Source organism: Porites lutea, chromosome 5 (genome assembly GCF_958299795.1).
Source record: "Porites lutea chromosome 5, jaPorLute2.1, whole genome shotgun sequence".
NCBI classification, from domain to species: Eukaryota; Metazoa; Cnidaria; class Anthozoa; order Scleractinia; family Poritidae; genus Porites; species Porites lutea.
The window spans coordinates 33,828,036-33,854,337 of NC_133205.1; the positions used below are offsets into that span (position 1 = coordinate 33,828,036).

The following is a 26,302-nucleotide window of genomic DNA, read 5'->3' on the forward strand; positions in this document are numbered from 1 at the left end:
ACACTGCAAGCGAATGAGACAAATGCACAGAAAGGCGGACAGACATAACGATAGCATCATTTTTCCCCAGAGAGGCTTTTCACAGATAACGAAACTGATGATTTCCGAATACATACATAAAAAGCTAGTATTAGTAATATTAACAACGTTCAGAAAGCAAGACAACTAAGGCTGGGTTGCAAAACAATGACTTAAAATATCGAAACAGACCCCTTTTACGCTCTCTTGAAGGTATAACCCTACGTGTGATACAAGTTAAATAGCATCTAATGTAAAAAAAATTCATTTAATATAAGAATTACCTGCCGTTCTAGATCTCGTTCTGTGACCTGCTGCTGCTGTCGCTCAGTTTCGAAATCCTGTTTCCGGACCGCTTCTTCCAAACGCTTTGGGCAAAAAGGAATATAGTGTTAAACGTTGGAATTACGAGTTATGTACGGATTTAGCAGCTGTTCTTCACCTATTACTGCAACCCTCTAGCAATCTATCATTCCACCGGGCTTTCACCCGTCCGACCCTTCCATTCTTAGTTTACGACTGATGTGACTGCATCACTTGCTCGGTATTGTACTGCATAATATTGGTCAACAGTCATTCTTGTGCGGATCTCGCGCATTGTTCTTTCACGACTAGGGTCTTACGCATTATCATATGGACAAGAGTGTTTACCTGGGACCTTTAACACTCGCAACATCTAATTTTCGTATGTTTCAAGAGCAGTCATAATATCAAGCAACGACGTCGTTATTATTATATTTAAGCTCATTCCTCTGAAATAGAACCTGCGGGGAGATCTTTGTCAAACTTTCCGACTGGTCATTAATGTCGTAGAAACGAGCGGATGTGTATAAATATCGACCAGGGTGGGAAAAATTTAATTTTCGAAAAATTGCCCTCAAAGCCCCCCCCCCCCCCCCCCCCCCACAAAAAAAAAAAAAAAAAAGAAAGAAAAATCTGCAGACTACCCTTACCCTACCCCATTAATGAAAATATAAATTTTGGTTCATCGGATAAATATTTTGGCGATACCGCGAGGGTCACGTTCGGATAATTTACGGCCTCCGATAGACCGCTTTTTCCGGCCCCTAGACCGGATAACAGAATAATCTTGATTCCAATCTAATTCAGATATCATTCAACCCAGAAAGCTTCTTACCGTATTTCAGGGGTTGAAATTAGAATATCTTATAGATTTTAAATATTTACAAAATTTTGAGGATTTTACGCGAGTAAAATTTTCTCAAATTTCGAAGGCCAAAAATTATATTCCATACGTAATTTCAAACAGAAAAGGAAATTCCACATGAAAACGCAATCTCTAAGTTTTTAAAATCTGCTTTTAAAACTTTGGGCAACATATGAAATGAATTTTTGGGAACGCGAAATATACGGAGCACTTGAGTGTTATTTGACCTCTCTGACTTGACAGTTAAGAGTTCGGCGCGACACAAATCAATTCTCAAACAAACGTTTCGGTCCCTCAAGTCCCACAGTGATACATAGATGTTTCATACCATAGGTGGAAAGTTTTGTACGAATTTGTCAGACGTAAAGAACTCTCATCTTGGCTTTCAGGTGCAGTATTTCAAGTCAAGTAACTTTATTTACACTCGGTAAAAACATCAGACATATAACGTAAAATTCTAAGCTATTCTGATAAAACATATACACATATAATCTATGATCTAACCTATATAATAATATGTTGATAAATAGAATATAAAACAGATGTACATATAATATAACATAATGAATAAATAATAAATAGTATATAAATTAAGTTAGCCAGCTTTCCATGAATGCCAAGTGTATATTATTTGAAGAATTCCTTGCAGCCAGATTTAAAACTGTGTATGGATTCTGCTTGTCGAAGAGTCGAAGACAAACCGTTCCATAAGACCGCCCCGCTATAACGAAAACTATTTTTAAGATAACTGCTACGGGGGAGAGGGACATCAAATTTATTAGAGGAATCTCTTAAGAAATAATTCGAAACACGGTTTACAAATCTATCCTGCAAATATTCGGGGGCTAAACCGTGAGTACATTTGTAAACCATGTTTACCGTGTTAGAGTTCACGACGAGGAGCAAGTTCAGTCCAATTTAACTGCTGAAAAAGTGGTTCGACTTCAGCATCGTAGTCAGAGTAAGTCAAAATCCTGGCAGCGCGATTTTGAAACCTCTGCAGCTTCGTGGAATTAGTTGCCCCGCAATTATTCCACACTATGTCACAATAATCAAAGTGTGGCCGGATTATCGAATTGTACGCGCAAATTAAGGATTCCGGAGCAACGAAAGGACGACAGCGCTTTAGGGCACCAATGCCCGAAGCTACTTTTTTTTAGAGATTTTAGTAATGTGTGTACTCCAGGAAAAATGCTCGTCGACGTGGACCCCAAGAGATTTGGTAGAGGCAACTTGAGAGATTGGAGAATTATCAATCGCAAGAGCAGGAGATCGGTCAAGAGTCCTTAACCTTTGCTGAGACCCAGTCACCATGAATTCAGTTTTGGATTTGATTAGTGTCAGTTTGTCATTGGCCACTAACCAATCGCTAATGTGTTGGAAAAGTCATGGTTTAGATTGCGCTCAATAAGATCAGGGTCTCTACTGGCAAAAGTCAAGCGTATGTCGTCAGCATACATCTGAGGAACAGAGAATTCTAGGCAGTTTGGCAGATCGTTTATGTACAGTACGAATAAAAGTGGGCCTAGAATAGTTCCCTGAGGTATACCGAAGGAGGGGGATTTGCTACCCGAGAGAGAACCATTTACAAAACATTTTTAAGTACGGGAGAAAAGATAGGATTCAAACCACTTATAGGCAGAGCCAGAGACACCATAGGCTTCCAATTTAGACAACAGAATGGAGTGGTCAACGGTATCAAATGCTTATTTTAGACCACGAAATACAACGGCATTCACATTTCCCCTGTCTATATGGAATGCCTAGTTGTCAGTGGCATGGAGAGAGGCAGTGACCGTGGAATGAAGAGATCGAAATCCAGATTGATGACTGGATATCAGATCATTCAGAGTTAAATTACCGTACAATTGATTGTAACTGATTCTCTCAAAGAATTTGCTACAAAAGGCGTGACAGAAACTGGGATATAATTATTCAAATCTGAACGCTCTCCTTGTTTGCAAAGTGGAATCACCTTTGAGCACTTCCACTCTTTATCTGACCATCGACATAGTTGCGATGTTTTTTGAAAATGGCGCAATCGGAAGGTTCTCTGGAACGGATTGCCTTCATTTTAAGACGTCTCGTTTGTGCATTTCCTGTTCTAAATTTGAGTTTATCCAGGGAGATTTAGACGCACGAACCCGGAAAAGGTTTAACCAAGACTCTATGACCGACTTTCTTCCTAGGCTCATGAACTCTCTGTACAATCGAGTCGCCCAAAATAATGCTCACTTCAGTCGGGGGTTGTTGTGGTTGTTGCTCGACGATTTCGTTCTCGGGGATCTCAACGGTCTCGGGGATCACATCCACTTGAGTAAGCCGCGACTTCTTTTTCTTCAGTCTCTTTCCTCGATTGTTGCTGTTGTTTCCACTTGCGTACACATCGGGTGAATCGGGTGAAAGGGCTGGCGGCGAGCTCGAAGGAGCACAGGTCTGCTTAGCGTTAAAATAGAGATTTTTGGATAAAATTTTAACAGTAAGAGTTAGCGAGTCCCTTTCTTCTGTGATCTCACGTAGTCGACTGTTCAAAGCTTCAAGCGTCTTCTGGGGATGATCGTTATCCTTTTGGAGTTTATTTATTTATGAGCTCTTTGTCTTTGTCCTCATAATGAGATGGAGGAATGTATCGTTTGATCCCTTCGATTTTAACTTTTAGTTCTTGTATAACATTCAAAATGTGCTTTGAAGAAACACCGGTCTCACTGTTTAAAGTGGGACTACTAGTGTCGCAGAGAGTACCATCAAGATCGACGCAAACAGGTTGAGTTGGGTCTAGTCACCGAAGGTGAAGGATTTTGGCGGTAATTACGAAGACATTCTGTCAGTCGGTTAATCAATGAATTATTCCAATGAATTATTCCTATTTTTAGGCGATAAAAGCGATGCAAAAACAACATGGCGGCACTAAACATGAACGCCTAGTTCAAATCGATTTTATATTCCTGCCGTACTAACATAAGAAAGTTTTCTATTCCAATCCAGAGTTAAAATTTTTTCCTATCTTGTTACTGAATTCATTACTTAACTAAGCCTCTGTTAAGTTCCTACTTTTAACGTATCACTCCGCGAATTTCATTTTATTTTACTTTAATATTTCTTTGTGACTGGGGAGCCCAGGCCTCACAAGCCTTCTGGTTTCTTCTGGGCTCCCTTGCCAACTTACAATTCCTATGTGTATTCTTGTATTGTATTATATTTTGGCTAAACAATGAAATGAACTGAACTGAAATGAACGCCTTGCTAAAATCTGAAATCCCGGCAACGTGAAACTGCAAACGCGTAACTGCAAACTGCGGTTTCCCATGAAAAACCTGATGCTAAAGGTCTCTATTGCCTTTTTCTAAGTCCTTCTGAGCGATTCAGTTAAGGTTTATGCTCCTTTATGCTCTCATTATCGACAGTTTTCTCATTGTTAAGGAACTGAGGAGTTCAAAGCCACTTCATACACATTTCCCTTGAGCCCTCCATGTAGATTACTAATAAACTTTGAAACTACACTCTAACACATTATACTGAATTGTGTACTTGCATGCAGTAGTGCGTATAGTAACTACAAGTTACTAACATCATACATTCATTCATTTCGTAACTTTATTTTATTTCGAATTGTAGAGTAGCACATAGTGCTACTATATACTTGCAGACAATGAACAGTGGAAATTGACTAACAAATAAAAACTTTTATTTTCCTTGTTACTTACCTTTGATCAACAATATCCCAGGCAAAATGTATATCCTTCTGAGGGATTCCACTTACAAGTTAATAATAATCATCTCCTCCTGAGGGATTCCAAACTCCTATTGAGGGATTCCATGTTCGCAGTTCTGAGATTTTTGCTCTCTTATGCCCTTGTTATCGAAAAACTCCTCATTTTAAAGGAACAGAGAAGTTACAAATAATTTCATACGCATTTTCCTTGCTGTTTCAAGTTCTTTATTCGTACATTCGTAAGAAATTGCAACTCGAGCGATGGAAATTGATCGCGAAATGCGCCATCTTGTCTCACGACCCAACCGTTTACCGAAGCCAGTCTCTTTTCAAGTCCCCCTCAATTACCTACTTTTGAGGGATTCCATCCAGCCGCGACTTCAGAAAAGCGAATTGAGCAGCGGACATAACGCGCTAGCTCGAATTCAATTAGAAATAAGAAGTTGGCTACCACTCAGTGGTAATCAGAAGCTTCATTCTACCGAAACGGCCCTTGTCTACGTCACGGATAATCTGTTGCAAGCTATGGATGATAAAAAGAATGTCCGCTCTCGTCCTACTCGATATGTATAAGACATGACATACTATTAAACAAATTGCAAGCCTTGGGTTCGTCCTCCTAAAGTATAGAATGGTTCCATAGCTACCGTGTGGGCCGCAGTCAAAGAGTATGCATCCAAGATACCATCTCTGATGTCTATCACTGAAATATGGTGTCCTTCAGGGGTCAATATTGGGTCTAGTCTTGTTTACTATTTATGTGAACGACCTGTTATCTGTCCCTAGATACTGCAAGTGGGCCTGTTATGTAGATGATTCTAAACTATATCTTTCGTTTCCCTCATCTCCTGTATCTAGCTACAGCAATCGATAATCTAAATATGGACCTGGAAAACGTCACCAAATGGTGCTGTCAAAATTCTCTTTTGATAAATCCCGATAAGACATTGGTGTGCCTCAACTCCTTCGCGACCTAACGGCTGTATCTGGTCACATTCTTGGTAAAACTATCACACCCGTCGCTGTTGCTAAAGATCTTGTTATCTGTATTGACCAGTCCCTTAATTATAATGACCATATTGCTAAAATAGTCTCCACCTGCCTGCACAAACTTATACAAATAAATAGAATTAAACATTTAATAGATACCAACACATTTCGTCTTCTGTTAGGTTCCTTTGTTTTCAGCAAACTTTATGAATGCTCTTCTGTCTGGTCAAATACCAGCAAACGCAACATCAAAAACTACAGTTAGTCCAAAACCTTGCAGCACGAATCGTATTTGGTCTCAAAAACGTCGATCATAGTTCACTAGGAATTAAATCCTTACACTGGCTCCCTGTCAGTGACAAACTCTACTTGAATGACGCCGTAATGATGTTCAAATGTATTAACACTCTTGTTTCTATTACTTGGCCGAGAAATTCAGCCGACGTAGCTAAATTCACACGAAAAGTACGAGACCGAGTAGTCAGCTGAGCATTCCGAGATGCCATCGGGCTGTTGGTCAGCGCTCCTTCTCTTACCGAGGGGCAAAGCTTTGGCATGGCATCAGTGATAATGTTAAATCTAATGACTAAGTTAACATGTTTAAAAAGCGACTTGTCAAACTACTTCTTTTCAATCAATAAGTGAATTTGTAAATAGCTACGTAGTTCCATCTCATTCATTATTTTTCTTTTTTAATTATTTTTTATACATAGCTGTTATTTCCTCCTTTTTCTTGCAATTATTATGACTTACTTGTCTTGCAACTGAAAAGCCCTTTTAGGGAGTTGCAATAAGTATGTATGTATGTATGCATTTAGAATTCTTTGGGTCATTTTATAATACAGTGATGAACTGAGTTCTTAAAAATCCCTCGAGAAAGTATAATAGTCTGTAATATCATATATTCAAATGTATGGAAATGTCCGCATAAATATAAAACAACTCTTAAATGAATACGCATGATCTCGCCGATATACTACGTACGACTTTTAAAATCCGAAATATAACAATGCTTTGACAATGCTCAACCCCCGGGGCTGGCCTGTCTTAGCAAATGCTCCACCCTTGGGAAGGAAAAATTAATAAATGCCCCCGACAAATGCCTAGGAAGGATTAGCGGGCTTTGAATAGCCCACGTGCGATATATTAAAATTCTAACATGACTCCGAGGCTTTAAAGCCTCGGAGTCATGTCAGAATTTTAATATATCTCACGTGGGCTATTGACGAAGCCATACCATCCTGAAAAATTTGTCAACATTTTAAAATCCATAAAATATTCTAACTGCAATCAATTCAAGCACATGACCAGTCGATATGGTGATTAAAACCCCTTTAAGATAAGAAGCTTTCTGGGTTAAATGATATCTGAATTAGATTGAAATCATGGTCATTTCGTTACTCGGTCTAAGGGCCTAAAAACGAGGTCTAGCAGAGGCCGTAAACCACCTGAACTTGACACTCGCCGTATTGCCAAAATATTTATCTGATGAAGCTAAACTTTATATTTTCACCGATGGAAAACCTAGGGTGGTCTACAAAATTTTGGGAGGGATGTTTTGAAAATTACACTTTTCCAACCCCTGGTCGATATTCACGGACATCTGCTCTTAAATTAAGCTTGTATATTCGCAAAAATTCAACAAAATACCAATATGATTATATTTACGAGTGCACGCTTTAAACACGCTCCCGATGATTGTTATTTTTTTTTCTACACTGAGAATTAGTCTACATTTATTCTAGGGAAAGAAAGTTGCCGCTCATTTGTTTAAAAAAAGAGAGAGAAAGATGATGGGTCACCACACTCGTTTAAGGTGACTCGACCCAGTTTTTTTGGGTGGGTACCATCCTACTTTGAAGCTCTCTGGTATCCCCACCTTTACTTTTATGGAAAGTCTAACACATAGAATGGATAACATATAGATCAATCTACAATATAACATAAAATGTTTGGCGATCGGAGTAAATGTCACGTGGTTATAATGCCACGCCCCTCTGAGGTGTGAGTCAAAATCTGCTGTTGCCGGCATTTTTTCGTGAAAATCTTTCCGCTACTCATAGTGCGCATTAGTGCCTTGCGCTGAACAGAGTTTCACCAAAATCGCAAAGACCCAATTCGAGAAATTCAGCGGTTACCAAATTTAGGTCATAATTTATGCGAAAATGATAAGCAAACTTTACACGATTATATCTAATAAACTATGAGATTCATCCCTTTATTTTGGGCATAAAATAAAATTAATCGTGTAAAGTTTGCTGGTCGAGCCGTATTAAACATGCATCTCCATTTTTTTCAAGTTAATGGCCCAAATAGCTTCCAACTCGTGTTTCTACTTCGCTAGAGATCCACAATGCGACTTCCAGCAAAAATTATAAACCTCTTTTCGCGAGGAATCATATAATATCATTACGTGTGCTGAGTGTGGTAAAAATGGCGAAGGATACTACTCCCAGATGCTTAACAGTATAAATAGGAAAGACAAATTTCATTCAAGGCTTACCCGTTCTAGATCTTGTATTTTTTCCTTGAGTTGCCTAACCTCCATTTTCAGGGTCTCTGGTTCTTGCATCACGGACTTCAAGGCAAAAACAAATTGCATACCTTTAATACCTTTAATTGTATACCTGTCTGGATTTGCAAAAAGATACCTCCAGGATTTGTTAGCAACTGTCTCATTTGAGGCTTGTTCAGTGCTTGACCATTTTTTTCTTATATTTTCAGTACAAAAAATCCCGAACAAGTAGCAGTAGACCAAAAAAGAAAAAAGAACATGCGTTTTTAATGCTGTTTACATCTCCCCCTTCCGTGCATATCAAGCCTTCTGAAGGAACAAGCCTTGCCTCATTTTGGCTAAGCAGGTGAAACATTGATTTCGGGATTGAGACGGAAAGGCATCATACTGCGAGCTTTGATGTGGGCGGTGACGAGTCTTAAAAAGTAGCTTTTAGGAGCCAAATCTATTCGGCGAGAGCAAAATTGATGCTGATTTCTGACCAGGCCAGCGACTTAGTTAAAAATTGTTTTGAAGGCCGGCCTCCATGTATCCCTTTCAAAACGGCTCGTCTACGCCCGGGATCTTGAATAAATCGACTGTCAGGAAAGTTGACATGCGATGATTTATGTGGAGAAAGCGAGAGTTATTGAACGAGAGTAATTTGATGATATTTGGCCCGTATTAAGTGTGGAAACATTGTGCCTGGTTAGTTGTGGGTAGTTTTATCAGTGATGTGAACGTGGTTAATGGTGCGATTTCCTGAAGTTGTTGACAGACAGAATTCAGGTATGTCGAGGTGCTCGCGTCGTAAGAATATTGTGTACAAGCATAAAAACGCTTCGTGAGTGTTTAGTTGAAGGGATTTTGTCTTAGACAACCGATTCTGGGCTCAAGAAAGGTACATTCTAGGTCTGTTTAAGTCGGGCATCCTTGCTATGAACCTCATAGTTTGCGAGACTGAAAGGTCATAATTTCTGTGCGTTTCAAATCTGTCGCTTTTGCCAAGAGCGGCTTTTCGCGTGTTTCCAGCGATTAATTTGTCATTTTTTAGCCCTAACTAGCGACTTTCAACTGTTTTTTAATCACCTCAAGGGTCAAAATGTTAAAACGTACTTGAAATTTCTGTAGGTACCTTAAGTTTTCATAAATTCAGACAGATGTAATATCTAACCTACTGTTAATCTTACGTGGGAGATTCATGAACAAACAACAATAAAACATTTTTATAGCTCCAGACCGAACAAACACGTTCACCCTTCCGCTCGTCTGAGACGAGTACATTTTTCCATGGACGACGAAAATTCGTACAGTATCCGTCTGACCAGATGAGTAAAATCAACTGCATGCAACATTTTCTTGCAGTTGTGAAAAGATTTGAAAGACCGCGTAGAAAAAATTAACAAAAGAAACTTGTCAACGCAAGAAAGGAGAAAAAAAACCTTTCTTGCCGTGTGCGAAAACCCCTTAATCAAACGGTGCCACAATACAATTAAAGAATAACAAAGATGAGCAAGAAAATTTATGTGCAGTATTACTTTTAGGAAAGATAACATTTAATACACGATAAAAGAGTCAGAAGAATTGACTCATGCAAACGTTTCCGTAAGAAAAAGTATTAACAGTAAATACAAAAAAATGAATAATGATTACAAGGTAACACATCCACATAGTGGCTCTTCTCTACCATTTCTGATCAAATTGTAATTTGGAAATGTTGGTTTTTGAGGAGAAGAAAAAATTGAAGTACCCGGAGAAAAACCTCTCGGATTATAGGCGAGAACCAACATCACATTCAATCCCCGTTTGCATCGACGACGACAACGACGAGCATACAAGAAAACATGGCGGCAAAGTGAAACAAGTTACGTCCTTTATATACAGTCACTGAAAAGTTACTGACCGAGATTGCGGCCTCAGAAGCACAGGTGACCCAAAACTAAGAGCGTCACATCTAACAGTTTATAATGTCCGTACGCACAGCCACTGGTCGCCTCTTTAGTTCCCATTACGGGGTACAACATTATTCACCCCTTTGTCTAAAGATCGAGTCTAACTACGGGCGACGAACTCGTTCGAAACGGCGTGCTGGTGCAGGTTCCGTATTCTGTCTCTGTGCGGGTTCGGATACAGGTTCTACATGATGCATCGGCATCATTTACAGTTATGCATTGGTCTCATCAAAGGGCATGTTCTCTGCTGATTTCGGAGCATGTTCAGGTGACGGTTGAGGGTGGACTTTTCCCGTCCAGCCCTTAGGTGCAAGGTGTTTTGTGGCTAAGGTCGTCTCCCGACCGTCAGGGTAGCGCACATGCGCGTAGCGAGTGTTCGCTTCATTAACCAAGGTTCCATCTTGATGGTACGGACCTGGCGTTTAAGGTAGACGGGTCCCGACGTGGATAACCTTGTGGGGATTGCGGCACCAGAGGATGATCGTCGTGAGAAACCAAAGAAGCGTTCGTGGTGTTTCATTAGTAGCAGTACACAAGAGAGAACGGATAGAATCTGGCACATCAGGAAGTACATCCTGCCAATTCCTAAAGGGCAGATTCTTGGATTTAAGACTCATTGTGATCGCTCTCCATACCACACCATTATATCTCCCTGCTTGGCCATTTCCTTCAGGGTGGTAACTAGTGCTCCGACGTGCGGCTACTTCTTTTGTTGTTAGAAACTCGCGTAACCCTTTGTTCATGAAGGAGGCCCCGCGATCAGAATGGACATAGGCAGGCATTCCCACAAGCGAGAAAAGGTAAGTAAGGCACTTAATAACCGTGGTTGTTGACACGTGAGGAAAGGGAAAAACAAACGAAAACCTGGAGTACTCATCAACCACCATGAGGAAGTACTTGGTCAGTCCCCATTATTGGTTTGTAGAAGGCCTTTGAAATCGACGTTGATCCTCTCAAATAGCTGGGTGGCCTTGATGAGGGGAACCTTCTCAGGGCGGTGGTACTGGGGTGTACATTCATAACAAACAGGGCATTGGCTTGTCATGTTCTTTATCTCCACAAGGGAATAAGGTAAGGTCTTGGTTCGCACAAAATGGCTTAGTCTGGTGACCCCTGGATGGCAAAGCGACTCGTGGAGCCTGAGGAGTGAGTCTGCGGTTGCAGTTGCATCCATGACTCTGGACAGTGTGTCAGGTGGGATGTTATCTCTTCCAGGGCGGTAGATAAGGTCAAAACTATAGCAAGAGGGTTCAACTCTCCAACGCAAGAATTTTTCATTCGTTATCTTTCCTCTGTGATGCTTGTCAAACATAAAGGACACTGATTTCTGATCAGTTTTTAGAATGAAGTGCCTTCCAGTCAAGAAGTGTCTCCAGTGCCTTACAGTCTCTATCATGGCCTGTGGTTCTTTCTCTATGGACGTGCTTTAACTCACTACCTTGGAGGGTTCGCGAGAAAAACGCTACGGGTCTTCCATTCTGGTTGAGCGTTGCTGCTAGCGCCACTTCTGATGCATCCGTCTCAACTTCAAATAAAATACTCTCGTCGACTGCGGTGACTACGGTATCCTCTATCGTCTTCTTAAGACTTTCAAACGCTCCAGTGGCTTGCTGTGTCAGTGGAAAAGATTTGCATCCAGCAATTGGCCTCATTCGATCTGAGAATTTTGGGATCCATTGGGAGTAATAAGAGAACAATCCCAGACACCAATTCAGGACTTTGAGTCGTGTGGAACAGGAAGCTCACGTAAGGGTCGTAGATGATCAGGATCGAGGCGAATGGTACCATCCTCTATGACGTATCCAAAGACAGGGAGGCGCCAGGTTAAGAAAATACACTTGTCAGTGTTGTTGCAAATGTTCTTGTGTTTGGCAGCTTCAAGGAAGTGTTCCATGTTTACGTGACATTCCTGTTGGTCCTTTCCACAAAGAGTGATATTGTCAAAGTAAGGAAAGGCTGCCTCGAGATCATTCTCCTATACAAACTTCACCACCTCTCTCTGGAAACAAGCTACGCCATTGGTGACGCCAGAGGGCAGACGAGGGAACTGATAGAGGTTGTTCCGAGCTTTAAAGGCTGTGTAAGGCTTCTCTTCATCTTTAAGTGGCACTTGATGATACACACTTCGGTGGTCGATAGTGCTGAGGACTCTGTACTGGGCGATCTTATTGAACATGTCGGTTATTCTTGGCAAAGGGAATGCGTCAATAAGCGTAAAACTATTGATGGTCTGTGAGTAATCAATAGCTAGCCCCTTCTTGTGATTCTCATCCTTAGTTAACACGACCTGTGCCCGCCATGATGAGCGACTTGGTTCTATTATACCTTCTCTTAGCAATCTTTTCACTTCCTCGTCAATGAAGGCAGAATCTTCTTCACTGTATCTCCGACATTTGGATGGCAACCGCAGTCAGGGGGTTTGCAAACGGTTCAGGTGGATTTACATTCAGTGTACTAAACCCAAGGACAGACAGGGGTGGTTCGGAGCCACCGTAATGGAAGACGACGCTTGGGTGCTGCGATAGGAAATCAATCCCCAGGATGAGGTCAGCGCAAAGTCCAGACAGAACAGACAGCTTGAAACTCTGGTACTTGTGCCCTTGATAAGAGATATTGGATACGCATGTTCCTTGGACCTTAACTGAGCTTGATGCTGATGTAGCCATAGATTCAGTGCCAGATGAAGGATTAACTACAAGAGAAATTTCCGCTACTAAACTGGGATAGATAAAATTCTCCCTACTACCACTACCGAAGAGAGCCTTGACTTGCATTCCTTCAATATCAACAGTTCCCGATGACTTTGAAAGAGATGTTGGAGTCCCTACAGGTACGGTGGCCGACGCAGAAACTTTACTTTTGCTGACGGCCCTTCCACGGCAGACCTTTGCAAAGTGGCCTCCCTTCTGACACTTTCAGCTCATTGCATCACGAGCTGGACACTTTGAACAGACGTGTCACACAGAAGAAGCCACTAGAAGCCTTAGACTCCACTGCAGCTAGGGCGTTGGGATCTGGCTGGTCCTGCTCTGCTGCGAGGGCAGGGGTGGGAGGGACTGCTAAGTTCACAGAGGGTGAAGGAACTGTATACGATTCATATGTCCGGATGGCTGATTCGAGGGCACAAGCTTGGTCAAACATGGTGTTCAAATCTAGTGTTTTATTCTCCAATAATCTCTGGCTGATTAAAGGAGACTGTAAACTAGTAATAAAATCATCTCTTATACTCTCTTCGCGATATTGTGCAGCTGTGACACTTTGGAAGTTACAGTCCTTGCTGAGAGTTTTCAGAGCAGAGAGGTATTCGTCAAGTGTTTCATGAGGCTGCTGGCGGCGGTGTGGCAAGAATATGACGCGCAAATATCTCGTTTCTCGGCTTCACAAAAGGAGCTTGTAATATTCCAACGGCTGCTTCATATTCTGTAAACTCTTCGATGTGTTGAAAGATCGCGGGAGACACGAAATTCGCCAACACCTTGAGCTTGTCGAGACCCTCTCGCGGTAAGACTGCCACAAAGTTATCGAAGGTTCGTTTCCAGTGAAGCCATTCTTTCGAAGCCTCTGCGCGGTTCAGATCAGTTTCCAGGCGTTCCGGTCGTAGTACTTTGTCCGTTGAGATAGCTGATTGAATTGTCGTGATGCTACGCCCTTTATTTACAGTCACTAAAACGTCACTGATTGAGATTGCGGGCACAGGTGAAGCACAGGTGACCCACAACTAAGAACGTCAGATGTAACAGTTCATAATGTCCATACGCACAGCCACTTTTCTCGTCTTTAGTTCCGATTACGGGGTACAATAATATACTACAGTGCCACGGCTGAAAACTAGCTTCAACCGTGCCTAGACTATGGAAGCGTTCCTGGGTGGATGAACAAGGGAAGAACCGTATGTTCCTAAAACGAAAGATCTGGAGAGACGCGCAGCAGCAGGAAATTACTGTCCAATAACGTTTTTACCTGTTTTGTGGGAACTGCTAACAGGGTTAATATCTGACAAGCTCTACGAATTCTTAGATGCGAAAATGTACTACCCGATGAGCAGAAAGGTTGCAGGAAAAGCTGCTACAATTAGTGAGAATATTCAGCAACAAAATGTTGTGAAACTTGGCATCGAGAAGAGTGCTGTCATGGTCTTAAAACGTGGTGAGCTGCTACGGTCAGAAGGGATTACACTACCTGAGGAAACTATAATAAGAGCAATGGAAGAAAGAGTAAAACAGGGAAGAATACTTACGACGATTTAGAAAACTTGCGCATTCAAAATTGAATGGTGAAACTTGACACAAGGCAAACACCTGGGCAGTATCACTTGTCAGATATGCAGGCGGATAGTTGAATGGACGAAACAAGAACTTCGGAATCTAGACCGCAGAACAAGAAAATTGCTAACCATGAATGGAAGTTCGTCCACGGGATTGTATGGCATGACCTTATGCACCAAGGAGGGATGGAGGAAGAGGCCTGATATGGGCAGAGGACTGCATTAATCAATAAGGATATCGCTATAAAGTTATGTCCAATCCAGTGAGGAGGAACTGTTTATACGTAAAAATTACGCTAAAGTAACGACTGGTAAGTCCCAGGTTGACCCAAGTGGAGAATGCGCAAGCAGAGAAATGAGACAATCGGCCATTTTGTGAGTTTATGCCCAAAACTGGCACAAAATAGAGTACAAAAAGAGACACGGGAATGTGGGTGAGGCAATCCAGTGAGATCTGGCAAGGAAATAAGGGTTGAGCAAAATGAACTTCTTTAAACCTCTGTGGGACGTCAGTGTTCGAACAGATCATGAATTTAGGGCTAGGAGACCGGATTTCGTGATCATTTAAAAGAGAGACAGAAGTTGCCAAATTGTAGAAGTGGCAATCTCGGGAATGGAATGGTGAGAGGGAAAGAAGATAAGAAAGATAAAAAGTATCAAGATCTTCCAGGAGAAACTCGAAAAACGTGGTGTGGCAGTGGAAGAATTAGCAACAATACCAATTAATTTTAAAAACAACCTGAAGGTTATTGATGTGGAAATCTCTGTGGGAATGATCTAGAAGTGCTAGCGTGCAGTGTTGGGGTCAGAAACAATATTAAGAAAGGTGCTTGAGATGTAGACGAGAGGAAAGCAAACAGATTGTGTTCCTTGGCTTCCCTAGGCAACTTGTTGTTACCGGTATACCAAACACGACAATTGCTCGAACCTTTTGGTGGAAATTTGCCGATCCTCTATCTAGCTCTACCATCAAGATAAAAAAAGAACAGGTTCGAGGAATACGTTACTGAAATAGGTTTCAAAAAGAGACCTTACCTGCCCTGGAAGTTGGACTGTCAAATCTCTGAATGTTTCAGCCCATAATTCCTCACGTACATGATCCCTGTTTCTGTTTTGTGGAGCACATACTGTATTGCCCTGACCAGCTGCACCAAAAGCATCAGGACCAGCCTGCTGTGACACATTAAGGGGTAAAGCACGCTGAATGGGATCCTGCTCTTCCCTGTTTAGAACCTAAGGGAAAAAATCAAAGATCTGCATGTATATATGCAGTGCGCACAACAGGGATTCCACTGTCTTTCAACACCTTTCTCATCCAGAAATATAAAATCTTTATTATATACATACTGAGAAATACTCACCAAAAAGCTATGTCGTAAATTTTCGTACGCAAATTAGTTCTAGCCAATCAGAGGAGCGAACGATGGTTTTCACACGTGAAAAAAATGATACGTCCAATCAGAATCGCGAACGATGTTTTTTCACGTGTGAGAAAAATGATACGTCCAATCAGAAACCGCAGAGGTGTGTGAGTTTCGCGCCAAAATTCCCGCCTCTTATTGCAGCTTGCAGCGCCGCACACATTCAACGAGAAAAGTTTTACTCCAAGAGTTTTTCTCGCTAAAAAAGTAAAAAACATTTCGGAAATGGAGTGGAATCGTTTCGTTTGTTTGACTGTCGATAAAGAAAACGGTAGAGAGCCGGCGAAACAACAGCGGAAAGGGATAAACAGAACGAGACGTAAGCTTTTGTTGTGCTTTTTGTCGGAGCTACTTTGCCTTTCATTTAAGCTTAAGCCTATTTTGAAACCGGCCATTTTACTTAAATTCACTCATTTTCTATTGTGCATTGAGAACAAACTTTTTACTTATAGTTAAAGATTACTTATAGTTCTTGGATTACCTCACATCATCACCGTAATTTATGTTTTTAACAAACCTTTTTACTGAAAAGCTGATACTTCGTTTTCGTTGTCATTTTGCGTTAAGTGTGTAGCGGCAAATTTTAGCATTTTTGAAAGATTTAAAATAAAACGGCCTCCAAAATGATGAATGTCTCAGTATGTATATAATAAACACAATACCACATGGAAAGTGCTTTGTACGGTATTTACGCACTCGTTGTTTTTGTATCAGAAATCTTACTCGTTCGCTGCGCTCACTCGTTCGATTTCTGATACGTCAACAACTCGTGCGTAAATACCGTACGCCAGCACTTTCCATGAAGTATTCTCTATTTCTTTATCATTAATGAGTTGTAATGAAGTGAACTTGTAAATAAAGAATGAAGAGAAATAAGTGAGAACCACTTTTATCTAAGATGCAAGGGGAGAATTTAAAAACTTCCGCCTGTTTTTATCAATTTAGTATTCATCCACGATGGGATATAATTATATGTATTTTTTGACTTTGTTTTTCATTTGCCAATGATAAAGAAGTGTCCTATGGATTTGCACTGTGTTACTAGAAATAAACTTTACGTTGTCACTTAAATGCAGTCCCATTGAAATCGTTACAATGACATCTTACCTCCGTTTGAGCTTGGGGTTACTCATTCCATGTGGGCTTTGACTTATTAGCGTGAGGTATTTCAGTTTAAACGTCACGAGGATATTCCCTAGGTACCGTAAATGATCGATTAAGCGCCGCAACTGGAATAAGGCGCCGCGGCACTAATTTGGGTATTTGCAAATAAGGTCCCTCCTTTGTTACGGCGCTTGATATAAAGAGATATCAAAGCCATATCGTTTGAGAAATAAGACCTCGACCAACTCGTGAGTTCTAAAGTTTCAATGTGGGGAACCTTCACATAACAGTCCGATGTGTACATGTTTATATCAAATTATGCATACCTAGTACGCATCTCACTTAATTCTCTCTATATTGCCCTCAGAATTTCACCCGTATTTGAAATAAGCGCCGCACCTATAACAGGGAAAATGAAATAAGCACCGCGGCGCTTAATCGATCATTTACGGTACACGATCCCTGTTTCTGTTTTGTAGAGCACTTACGATATTGTCGTGACCAACTAAAATAAAAGGACTACGGCCTACCTGCTGTGACAGACTTACAATACGAGCAAAGGCAGGGTAAATGGGAACATCATCATCCAGGTTTGGAACTTGCTAAAGAAAACAAAAATATACAATTTCAGTGCAAGACAAAGGACAAAGCATATGATAAGCATTTGTCAATATGGCGGTTGTACATATCCATTATTGCTCCACCAAATTTACAACACTTATCGCGGACATGGCCACACTGGATGAGATTAAAGGACTTTTACGGGAATGAACTGGTCCAATTGACTCAAAGCTTGACAAGTTGACAGCGAAGTTTGAAGAACTTGGCAAAACAGTCAAATTTCTTAATGAAAAGTATGACGAGCTCCTTCCTCAACTGAAACAAACAACCGAAAAGTTACACCCACAGGCTCAAAGTATTAAAGCCGCAAAGGAGGAATTTGGCAAAGTTAAGAAATGTGTTGAAGATGCAATGCTTTAAATTGACGACGAGGAAGTAGCTCAGTACGTGCTCAGACTTTCTCAAAGCCCGTTTTCTTTTTCTGCTGATTAGGTGGTCAGTTGGGAAACGGACTTTTCTCACCTGAAGCGCACTATTTTTGACCGGTCAGTTTTCTGGCCGGCGGTGTGACGGGGGTGTGCCGTTAGGGAAGTATCCAATCAGGAAACGCTTCATCTTGTGACGTTAGTTCTCGGGAAACTTAACCCAGGCGAATGTTTGGCTTGGCACTCGCTTGGCTTTGAAGTGAAGAGAGTGCCGTGAAGGAAGCATAGGACATGAAAGTACACGAAGAGATTAACGCCGGCCGGTCTAAGGAAACTTGGCTTCAAAGAAATTAGAGAGAATCAAAGGATGGTGGTAGACGGGTATGTTAGGGGTTGAGATACCTTGATGACTGCGTCGAAAGGCTCAGGGAAAAGCCTAACATTTCACATCGCGTCGTTTGAAAACATTCAACAGCAGAAACGTCCGGCCATAATTATGTTTGGATGGACTTTTCTGTTGACTTCAGTAGGGGAATAGGTTGAGCAGTGATTCTAGTTTCCTTGAATGCAAGGGCTTTTCGTTTGCTGCGAAATTGATCGCTAGATTCTTAAGTTTGCCTTTTGATTGATTCGATGGAGCCACATACAGTCCGCGGTTTATTTCAGTTTAGGTATTTCGAGAACGGACCCCTGGAGCAAGGGTAAAGTCCGCTGCCAGCCTCTGTTTCGACAAGGCATTAAGAATTGCTCCCTTATTCAAAGACCTTTTTCATAATGTTTTCGTTGCTTCTGGCACAATTTTCACAAATAACTTCAGTCGAACAGCTTCTTTAATCTATGCCTAGCTTCGGGCCGACGAGGATTTCGAAGTTCACGCGAGCCGGCGAGTTAATGTGGTCCGTAAGAAACTCGAATTTCCAAGACTTTCTACTCACAAGATACAAGTTGCTTCCTTCGATTTTGTAGAAAGGTTGACCCGGGAAAAGGTCTCATTTCAGGTCAGGTCATCTTTGTTCAGACCATCCAGTCAAATGAGAACTGTTTATCTCAGCGGGCTGTAAAAAGGCTGTCAAACTTACGTCACGTACCATTCTTTCGCGCCAACATTATTCAAAATAAAATCAATCTTCTGCAGACAGTTCCTTGAGCCTCTAGGCTCCAATTAAATTACTTAATTTACTTGATATCTTATCATAAACTTGAGCCATGAGCCGCTAAGGCTGGTCGGTACCATCTAAGGGGAATAATGCCCATGTTGTTGTTTTTTTTAAGCTACTGACCTGTAGAGTTGGAAAATGTGTGATAGCACTGCAACAGTGGTAGCTTCCTTTTTTTATGTACTATCATACTTTCCATTGGCCAGTGCCAGGTACCCAATTAGCATAAATACTGACTTTGAAGTTTCTGAGTTCAAATGAGCATTTACGGACAAAAAAAGGTTATTAAGAGATCATCTTGGGCTTTTTTAAACAACAACTGATTTGACGGCTTTTCTACGTTGATCATAAAGGGGAAAAGGTGATTGGTCACGAGACCTGACCAGGTAAAGATAATGATCTCTTTGTAATAATTACCTAAAATATATGTAAACTTCTTGCTCCCTTAAGATCACCCTCACACCAATAATTCCACTAAATTTCATCGCTATCAAGCTCATCTTCGTCCTCATCTGCACTTTCTTCATTGTCTGAGATTGATGGCTGGTTGTTTGCACATATCAGTGCACTTGAGCCCATTTGTCATACACTCACATTTAGGCAGTTCACACTCCTTGGACAGGTGCAAGCCAATAAAACAAGGACGGCTTCAGGTGCAGGCTGAGCCTCCATCCAATCTACTACCAAATGCTCAGCTCCTTCTTCCCTCTCAGTCTTCCACCCTCTGCTAACAGGCTAATAGGCTCGATTACCAGCCGCTTTTCGGGAAAATGAGCCCGCACTCATCACTTGATCAGAGTGTTGCTATTAAAAACAGAGAAAATCGCAACCCAGGGTCAAACCCGGACCTGGAACCTAGACCTTTTGTATCCTAATCTCTCTCCCTTACCACTACACTATCACACAGACCCGCCAAAATTTGGAAAAAAGTAAGTACATACACTAGCAACCTGTCTTTCTTAACAGACCCTAACACCGAACCAGATGCTAAACTGACCACAAATCAGGTGCACACTGACTACCAAAAAGCACTGAGCATGGGTAACTAGCCACCGAATATAAAGAAAACTACACCGCAAAAATTGATCTAAGCACCGAATATAATAGCAAACACACCTGGTATAAAGGGTTAGCAGTGAGTATAATGGCTTGCACACCGGGTATAATGTGGAAAGTACCGAGTGCTTTAGATAAAGAGCCGAGTATAAAGTCACCGGCACCAATTATAGCAACCAGAGCACCGAATATAATGATACAAGCACCGAGGATGATGAGAAAAGCACCACGGATAAGAAAATAAAATATCATACGACAGTTATGGCGTTCCATGTACGTGTGACTCGCGTTATCCCCGTGTTTAGTTGCTGTACTTCTTAATTCAACTGGAGACCAATAGGAACAGGTTTTCAACCAGTATTCTTTGTTTTGACCTATGGTAAAGTGCCACCTGTATTGCGGTGGCTCAAATTGTTCTCGCGAGACGCGGGAGAATTCAAGAACGTGTCTGCCATCTTGACTGGGTAATCGGCAACTTACCAAAATCTTCCTAAGGAAGGTTTCCTTTTATAGGACCCCCGCCCCCCCGCCCCCGCGTTTGAAGAAACCAGTATGATTTATCTGAAGTTCAGTCACCCTCCACATTGACCAATTCAGACTAGGGTACTGGTGCGGAGTTAATTTCGAGACTTAGTCCCCCAAAATAACAAAAATGCAAAGAATTTATTTCCTCTTCGCATTACTTTGCTAAAATAGACTACATAGTTCATTATTGAAGCGAATTTGATTTAACTGAAATCACTGAAATTGCCTAGTAACATCAAAGCTAGAGTCTATGCTAATTAGGTGCCTAATATAAGCCATAATTAACAAGAAGCTACCACCGGAGAAATGCTATCACATATTTTCCAACTCTATGGATGTGTACCTTCCCGATAATTACTAAGAGAACTATTCCCCTCAGATGGTATGGTACCGACAGTAATTTTCACAATTTTGGGGTCTAGCTCATAGACTTCTTGTAGATAACAGTAGAAAAAGTGACACAGCAGACTTGACTTTTTCTTTCCGCTTTGTCTGACTCTCGAATCCTCTCCTCTTCTTTCACTTTTCTTGCCTCATCTTTTTCTCTTTTGCGGGGCATTTAGTAGGCTTCATTTCGGTTGGATAATGTTTTGGAAAAGCTTTAAGGATTAGATGAAAGGAAAGATAGGTGGGAAGTGGAACAAGATTTTCATAGGAATTTTGGGTCAGCAATACATGGTTTTTTGCTTTTGTCACTGGCCTCCTTGACTAAATTGTGCTCATTCTGGTATGGTTTGAAACTTGCTGACAAAATTGTTCTTGACTGTTAAATCTGATGACCTCACAAGCGGTAGAAGGGACGTGGATCTCCCAGGCGGTTACGGGCGGTTCAGTGGCGAATGGGTTAAATGAGAGAAATATTCACAACTGGTGTGAACCAAGCTAGTGGTGAGAGGAAAAGCACAAGCCTCAAGAATCAAGGAATGGAAAAAAGGAAGAACTAAGGTCCTTCCTACCCCCCACTCCCCCTTTCTCGATTCATTGCATGATTCTTACCACAAAGTTGCCTCCTTATAGTAGGTAAAATATAAAATCTGGTTGTGTGCTTACTGACGTGACCGGGGATAAGAACAAGTTATTTTTCCCACTATAAACCAGGCTTCAAAGACGCATACTAATACAGGCTGTAGCTGCCTTGCATTAATTTAGATATTGACAAATTGATGTTTTCATTAATTTACTCTGAAGGACCTACTGCTACTGTGAAGATGTCTTTGGGCACCAAATTTCAATTTGAAGAGTGCCAGTTACAAAGAAAATTTTTGCATGTTTTTTTTTCCTGTAGATCTACAATGTATATGGGGATACACAATTTTATATAATGAGTTAAAATATCTCAAAAATATCTTATTCTAAATTATTATGTACACCTTATATGAAGAAAATCATCATACCATCAAAGTGGAGTCTTGGTTACTATGAAAGTCGGTCAGATGCTTCTAAAGGAATTAAAAAAGAAAACTCATTTCACTACCCATTCTACTGACAATTTAAGCCTGAAAACTTCAATATTGGTGCCCAGGGTGACTTTCTAAAATTATTGTTTCTTGAAGAAAGGCACAATGATAAATTCCAATAATTCAACTGCAACTTAAGAAATATCTGCATTGCCAGATTCACTAGCATTGTTTTTGTTTGCCTTAACCCTTTAAGCCCCGATATCCACATACAAATTCTCCAAAGTGATCTCTATATATTTCCTTAAAGAATGTGTTGGCAGAATTTGATAAAAGATCAAAGCATTTTCTCTTAGGTGATCAATTTATTAATTCTCATAAGCTAATCTCTCTACAATCTATGGATATGGTTAGGAGAAAATTGATGTTGGTCACCATTGGGACTTAAAGGTTAACAAAGAAAAACAAAAGCATAAAAAGCTTACGTTTCACTTGAGCTAGCCGGTTTAGTATTGACAGTAACATGCAGATATCATGAAAACTGATCATGTGTGTCCTAACTATTCCGTCAACATTGTTTTCACCACATTCTTACCACAGATGTATCTGAGAGCCTGGGATAGGCTACACATGAGCTTGCTGATCAGCTATTATTAGCCTCACTGTGTCTTTCTTCAAGAAACAATAATTTTAAAAAGTCACCCTGGGCACCAATATTGAAGTTTTCAGGCTTAAATTGTCAGTAGAATGACAGTGTTTTCCAGCATTCAATTTTCAAAAAAAAAATGGAGGAACATGCTTATTTGCCAGTGTTTTTGTTTAATATTGTATCTTTGTACCTCCAGGTGCATCACTCTTCCATTCCACTCACATCCATTCCCCACAAATAGGCATTGGACAACAAAGAATTGTATTTCTTCACGCAAGGAGCTGTCAGGAAAAGCCTGCAGAAAATTAAACAAAATCAAAAAGATAAGAAGATCAGTACATTTATTTGAAAAAGGTTAAGATTTCTTCAAAGTTAATAAGCTGTTTTGAATAAATCGAACACAAGATTGCAAAACAGTGCTATCACAAGACAAGCTGTGAAAGCCTGAAACAACAACAGAGTTCAATATCCTTTTAATGTACTTATGTTTTGGAGAGCCTTACAAAACTGTAATATGGCGTTTGATCTGTTCATATATGCAAAAGGCCAAAAAAATGGAAGTTAATATTTACGGCTAAACTCTTAGTAAACATCTAACAGCAAACTCTCATGAGTCTTTTAAAAACGCCACAGGCTCCTATTCTGAGGAGAAATTAAGCCACCAATTCAAGTACTTCTAACCATCCATTACTCAGCTGCAATGAAAGCCCTTGTGCTTGGTGTTTATTCAAGTTATTGGATTTGCTATCACATTCCTATAGGAAGTTTGCCACTTAAGGATAATGAAAAGATTAAGAAGATTTTCATTTTTTTCTTCTCAGTATCCCCACCTGACTCTTTCACCAGTGCGAAGGGGTCCCCATCTTACTGCTTTTCTATCCAGCGTTAAAATATCAATGTGCTGAGTTTCAAGGTCAGTCAAAAACTCTTAAAAAATTACCATCGCTTGTCCAAAGATTATTTCACATCTCCATTGTAGTTTGATTTAGAACTGAAAGCCGACTTTTTCAACCCACCCACACAACAAAAAAGTCATACAAAGTGGAGGTAGAAAAAATATCATGCAAGCACATACTCCAATTAAAAAAAATTCAAGGTGAATGATGGGGTTGAAAACAAAAATCAAACCTCCCAACCTGCAAAATGGTTGGCCCCTTAAGCTTATATTTCTGTGATGAAGTGAAAAAAGATACTTGTCCCCTTGAAATGTAATGTTGCAAAAATGTATTTTTCTTTTCTGGTCATTTATATACAAGTCTGGCCAAAATAACTGGCAAACCAAAAATCTGAGCAAGAAAATGGTCATCTAAGTCAGACATTGTTGCTTGACTGGCCTTAATTTTAAGCCCTGGTTGGGAGAAGAGTTAGCTACTGTCTAATTCACTGAGGGAACAGATACAAGATAGCAGACAAATCAGCGTGCAAAGAAAGTGGTGTCTGATAGCCCTAGGCTAGTGGAGTTTGCTATTGGGCTAGTGAATGCTGTTCTTAACTTACCCGACTGGCAAGTAAAGATTTTGGGGGAATTCAAATTACAGAGGAACTGAAATCAATCCTGCTCATAAAATTTTTTTTCTGGGTAGTTGAAATGACATTTAGGCTAGTAAGTGCTAGCCTCAGCTTGTCCGAATGGCAAGCTGTAAAACTGACTTTCTTTGTACCCTGCAAGTATATGCAGAACATTTTTAATACAAATGTACAGTACTTTCACAAAACCACACTCAAAATTAAGAAACTACTCTACTCATTAAGAATCTGAGTAGAAAAACAATTGAACTGAATTTTGATTTTTTGGAACAGGTGTATGATTGGTTATTTCATGTTAACTTGTCGATAAGCAATAATGAAAATCGCAACCTCCCATGGGTCACCTCCCCCTGGCACCTGTCACACTGATCTCTCAGTGGAGAAAAGAGAACAAAAAACAACTTACACTAAACCTGAACATAGGAGTTTCGAAGAACCAAGAGGTGGGTGGGAGGCAAAAAGCAGCAAGGCAACTCCAAGCAAGCCACGAGGGCAAAACCATGTGGCAATGGCTTGAATGCACATGTGCAATGTGATCACCTGCTGACAACAGGAAATCTCCCAGTTAACTATGATTATTGGTAATCCCATTAAACTTGTCGATAAGCAATAATGAAAATGGAGGGTAGCTGCCATAATTGTGAGCAATAACTTGGATGAGATGATCTGAAAGTGGCTGCCCCAATTTGGAAACTGTGACTTGAAAAATCGCCAGGCAGACCAGCAGATAGAAGAATAGCTCTTAATCTGTCTGTAAGTAAAGAGCCAGACAAAGGAAGGCCATTCTCAAAAAGGAACAGGGGGCCAGGACGGTTACCCCAGCACTCAGGGAAGGAGACAACTGCTTGAACTGCACACACAGGAGAAGAACCAGGCCCAATCAAAATGCTGCACCCTTTCCGGAATGGGTCAGTTTTAGAGGCTTATAAGGGTGGGGATGGTGAATTCTGCTGAACTCAAAAAACCAAAATAAGCCAGTAAACAGACAGTCCAAAACATATGATCATCAAATGAGCAAAGGTCCAAAGCCGAATGAATTCATGTATGTGAAGAATGTTACTAGAAACTAGTAGACGTGGGTTAGCAGGGAAATAGCCCTGTGAACACTTGATTCCTCGCACAACTCTTTGAAGCCGAAGGCAGTTCTCCAATGGGTCGGGGAATCCTTGATCCGCATGAAGAAGCCGTACCGCAGATAGATACACCTTAATAGAAGAGTACCACAAGGAATCATCCAAGAACGTGGCAAAAAGACACAGGGTCCATTCAGTGGCTGGACATGGAGAGCCGAAGGAGCTGACATGACCAAACATAACACAGAAATTCATTTTATGAATTTTTGCTGGCAACAAGCTCTCCAAGCTATTTCTCGTATGACGAGGCAGCATGGCAAATGATGAAGGCAGCTAACGAAACAGACACAAAAAGATAAGGCAAAAGCGGCCCAACACTCGGCAATCAAATAATCCGGCGAATTGAAGCCAAATAGACAAACAAAAGGCAAAAAGCAGCAAGGCAACTCCAAACAAGCCACGAGGGCAAAACTAGGTGGCAATGGCTTGAATGTGCATGCACAATGCAATCACCTGCTGACAACAGGAAATCTCCCACTTACATGTAACCATGATTATTGATAATCTCTGAAACAATCATTTGCATGAAAATCCTAGGGCTTGTACAGTACTTTAAATTAGTAATGTAATGATTAGTTACAGTCTAGATAATTGCCATTTTCAAAGTACATTAAGGCAAAGCTACGTGAAGCCATTGAACAAATGTCTGTTTATAATTAGGGGACTCAGAAGAGGAGGCTTCAGCCACGATGAAATTGATCTCCTTTTTAAAGCAATAAAATAACTTATGGCCGATAAGAAAAAAAAAA

At 40.8% G+C, this 26,302-nt stretch overlaps 2 protein-coding genes across 2 annotated transcripts in view; one reads left to right on the forward strand and one right to left on the reverse strand.

Moving 5' to 3' along the window:
* Positions 1-26,302, forward strand: part of LOC140936502 (uncharacterized) — a 470,324-nt gene that overhangs the window by 302,877 nt on the left and 141,145 nt on the right. The window lies entirely within an intron of this gene.
* Positions 1-26,302, reverse strand: part of LOC140938264 (uncharacterized) — a 46,053-nt gene that overhangs the window by 5,443 nt on the left and 14,308 nt on the right. Inside the window, exons 3-8 of the mRNA XM_073387770.1 lie at positions 23,084-23,188; positions 22,242-22,286; positions 17,654-17,725; positions 15,634-15,831; positions 8,392-8,466; positions 303-386 (exon numbers count right to left, since the gene is read on the reverse strand). Of these exons, the coding sequence (XP_073243871.1) occupies positions 303-386; positions 8,392-8,466; positions 15,634-15,831; positions 17,654-17,725; positions 22,242-22,286; positions 23,084-23,188 (579 nt within the window). The remainder of the gene's footprint in view (positions 1-302; positions 387-8,391; positions 8,467-15,633; positions 15,832-17,653; positions 17,726-22,241; positions 22,287-23,083; positions 23,189-26,302) is intronic.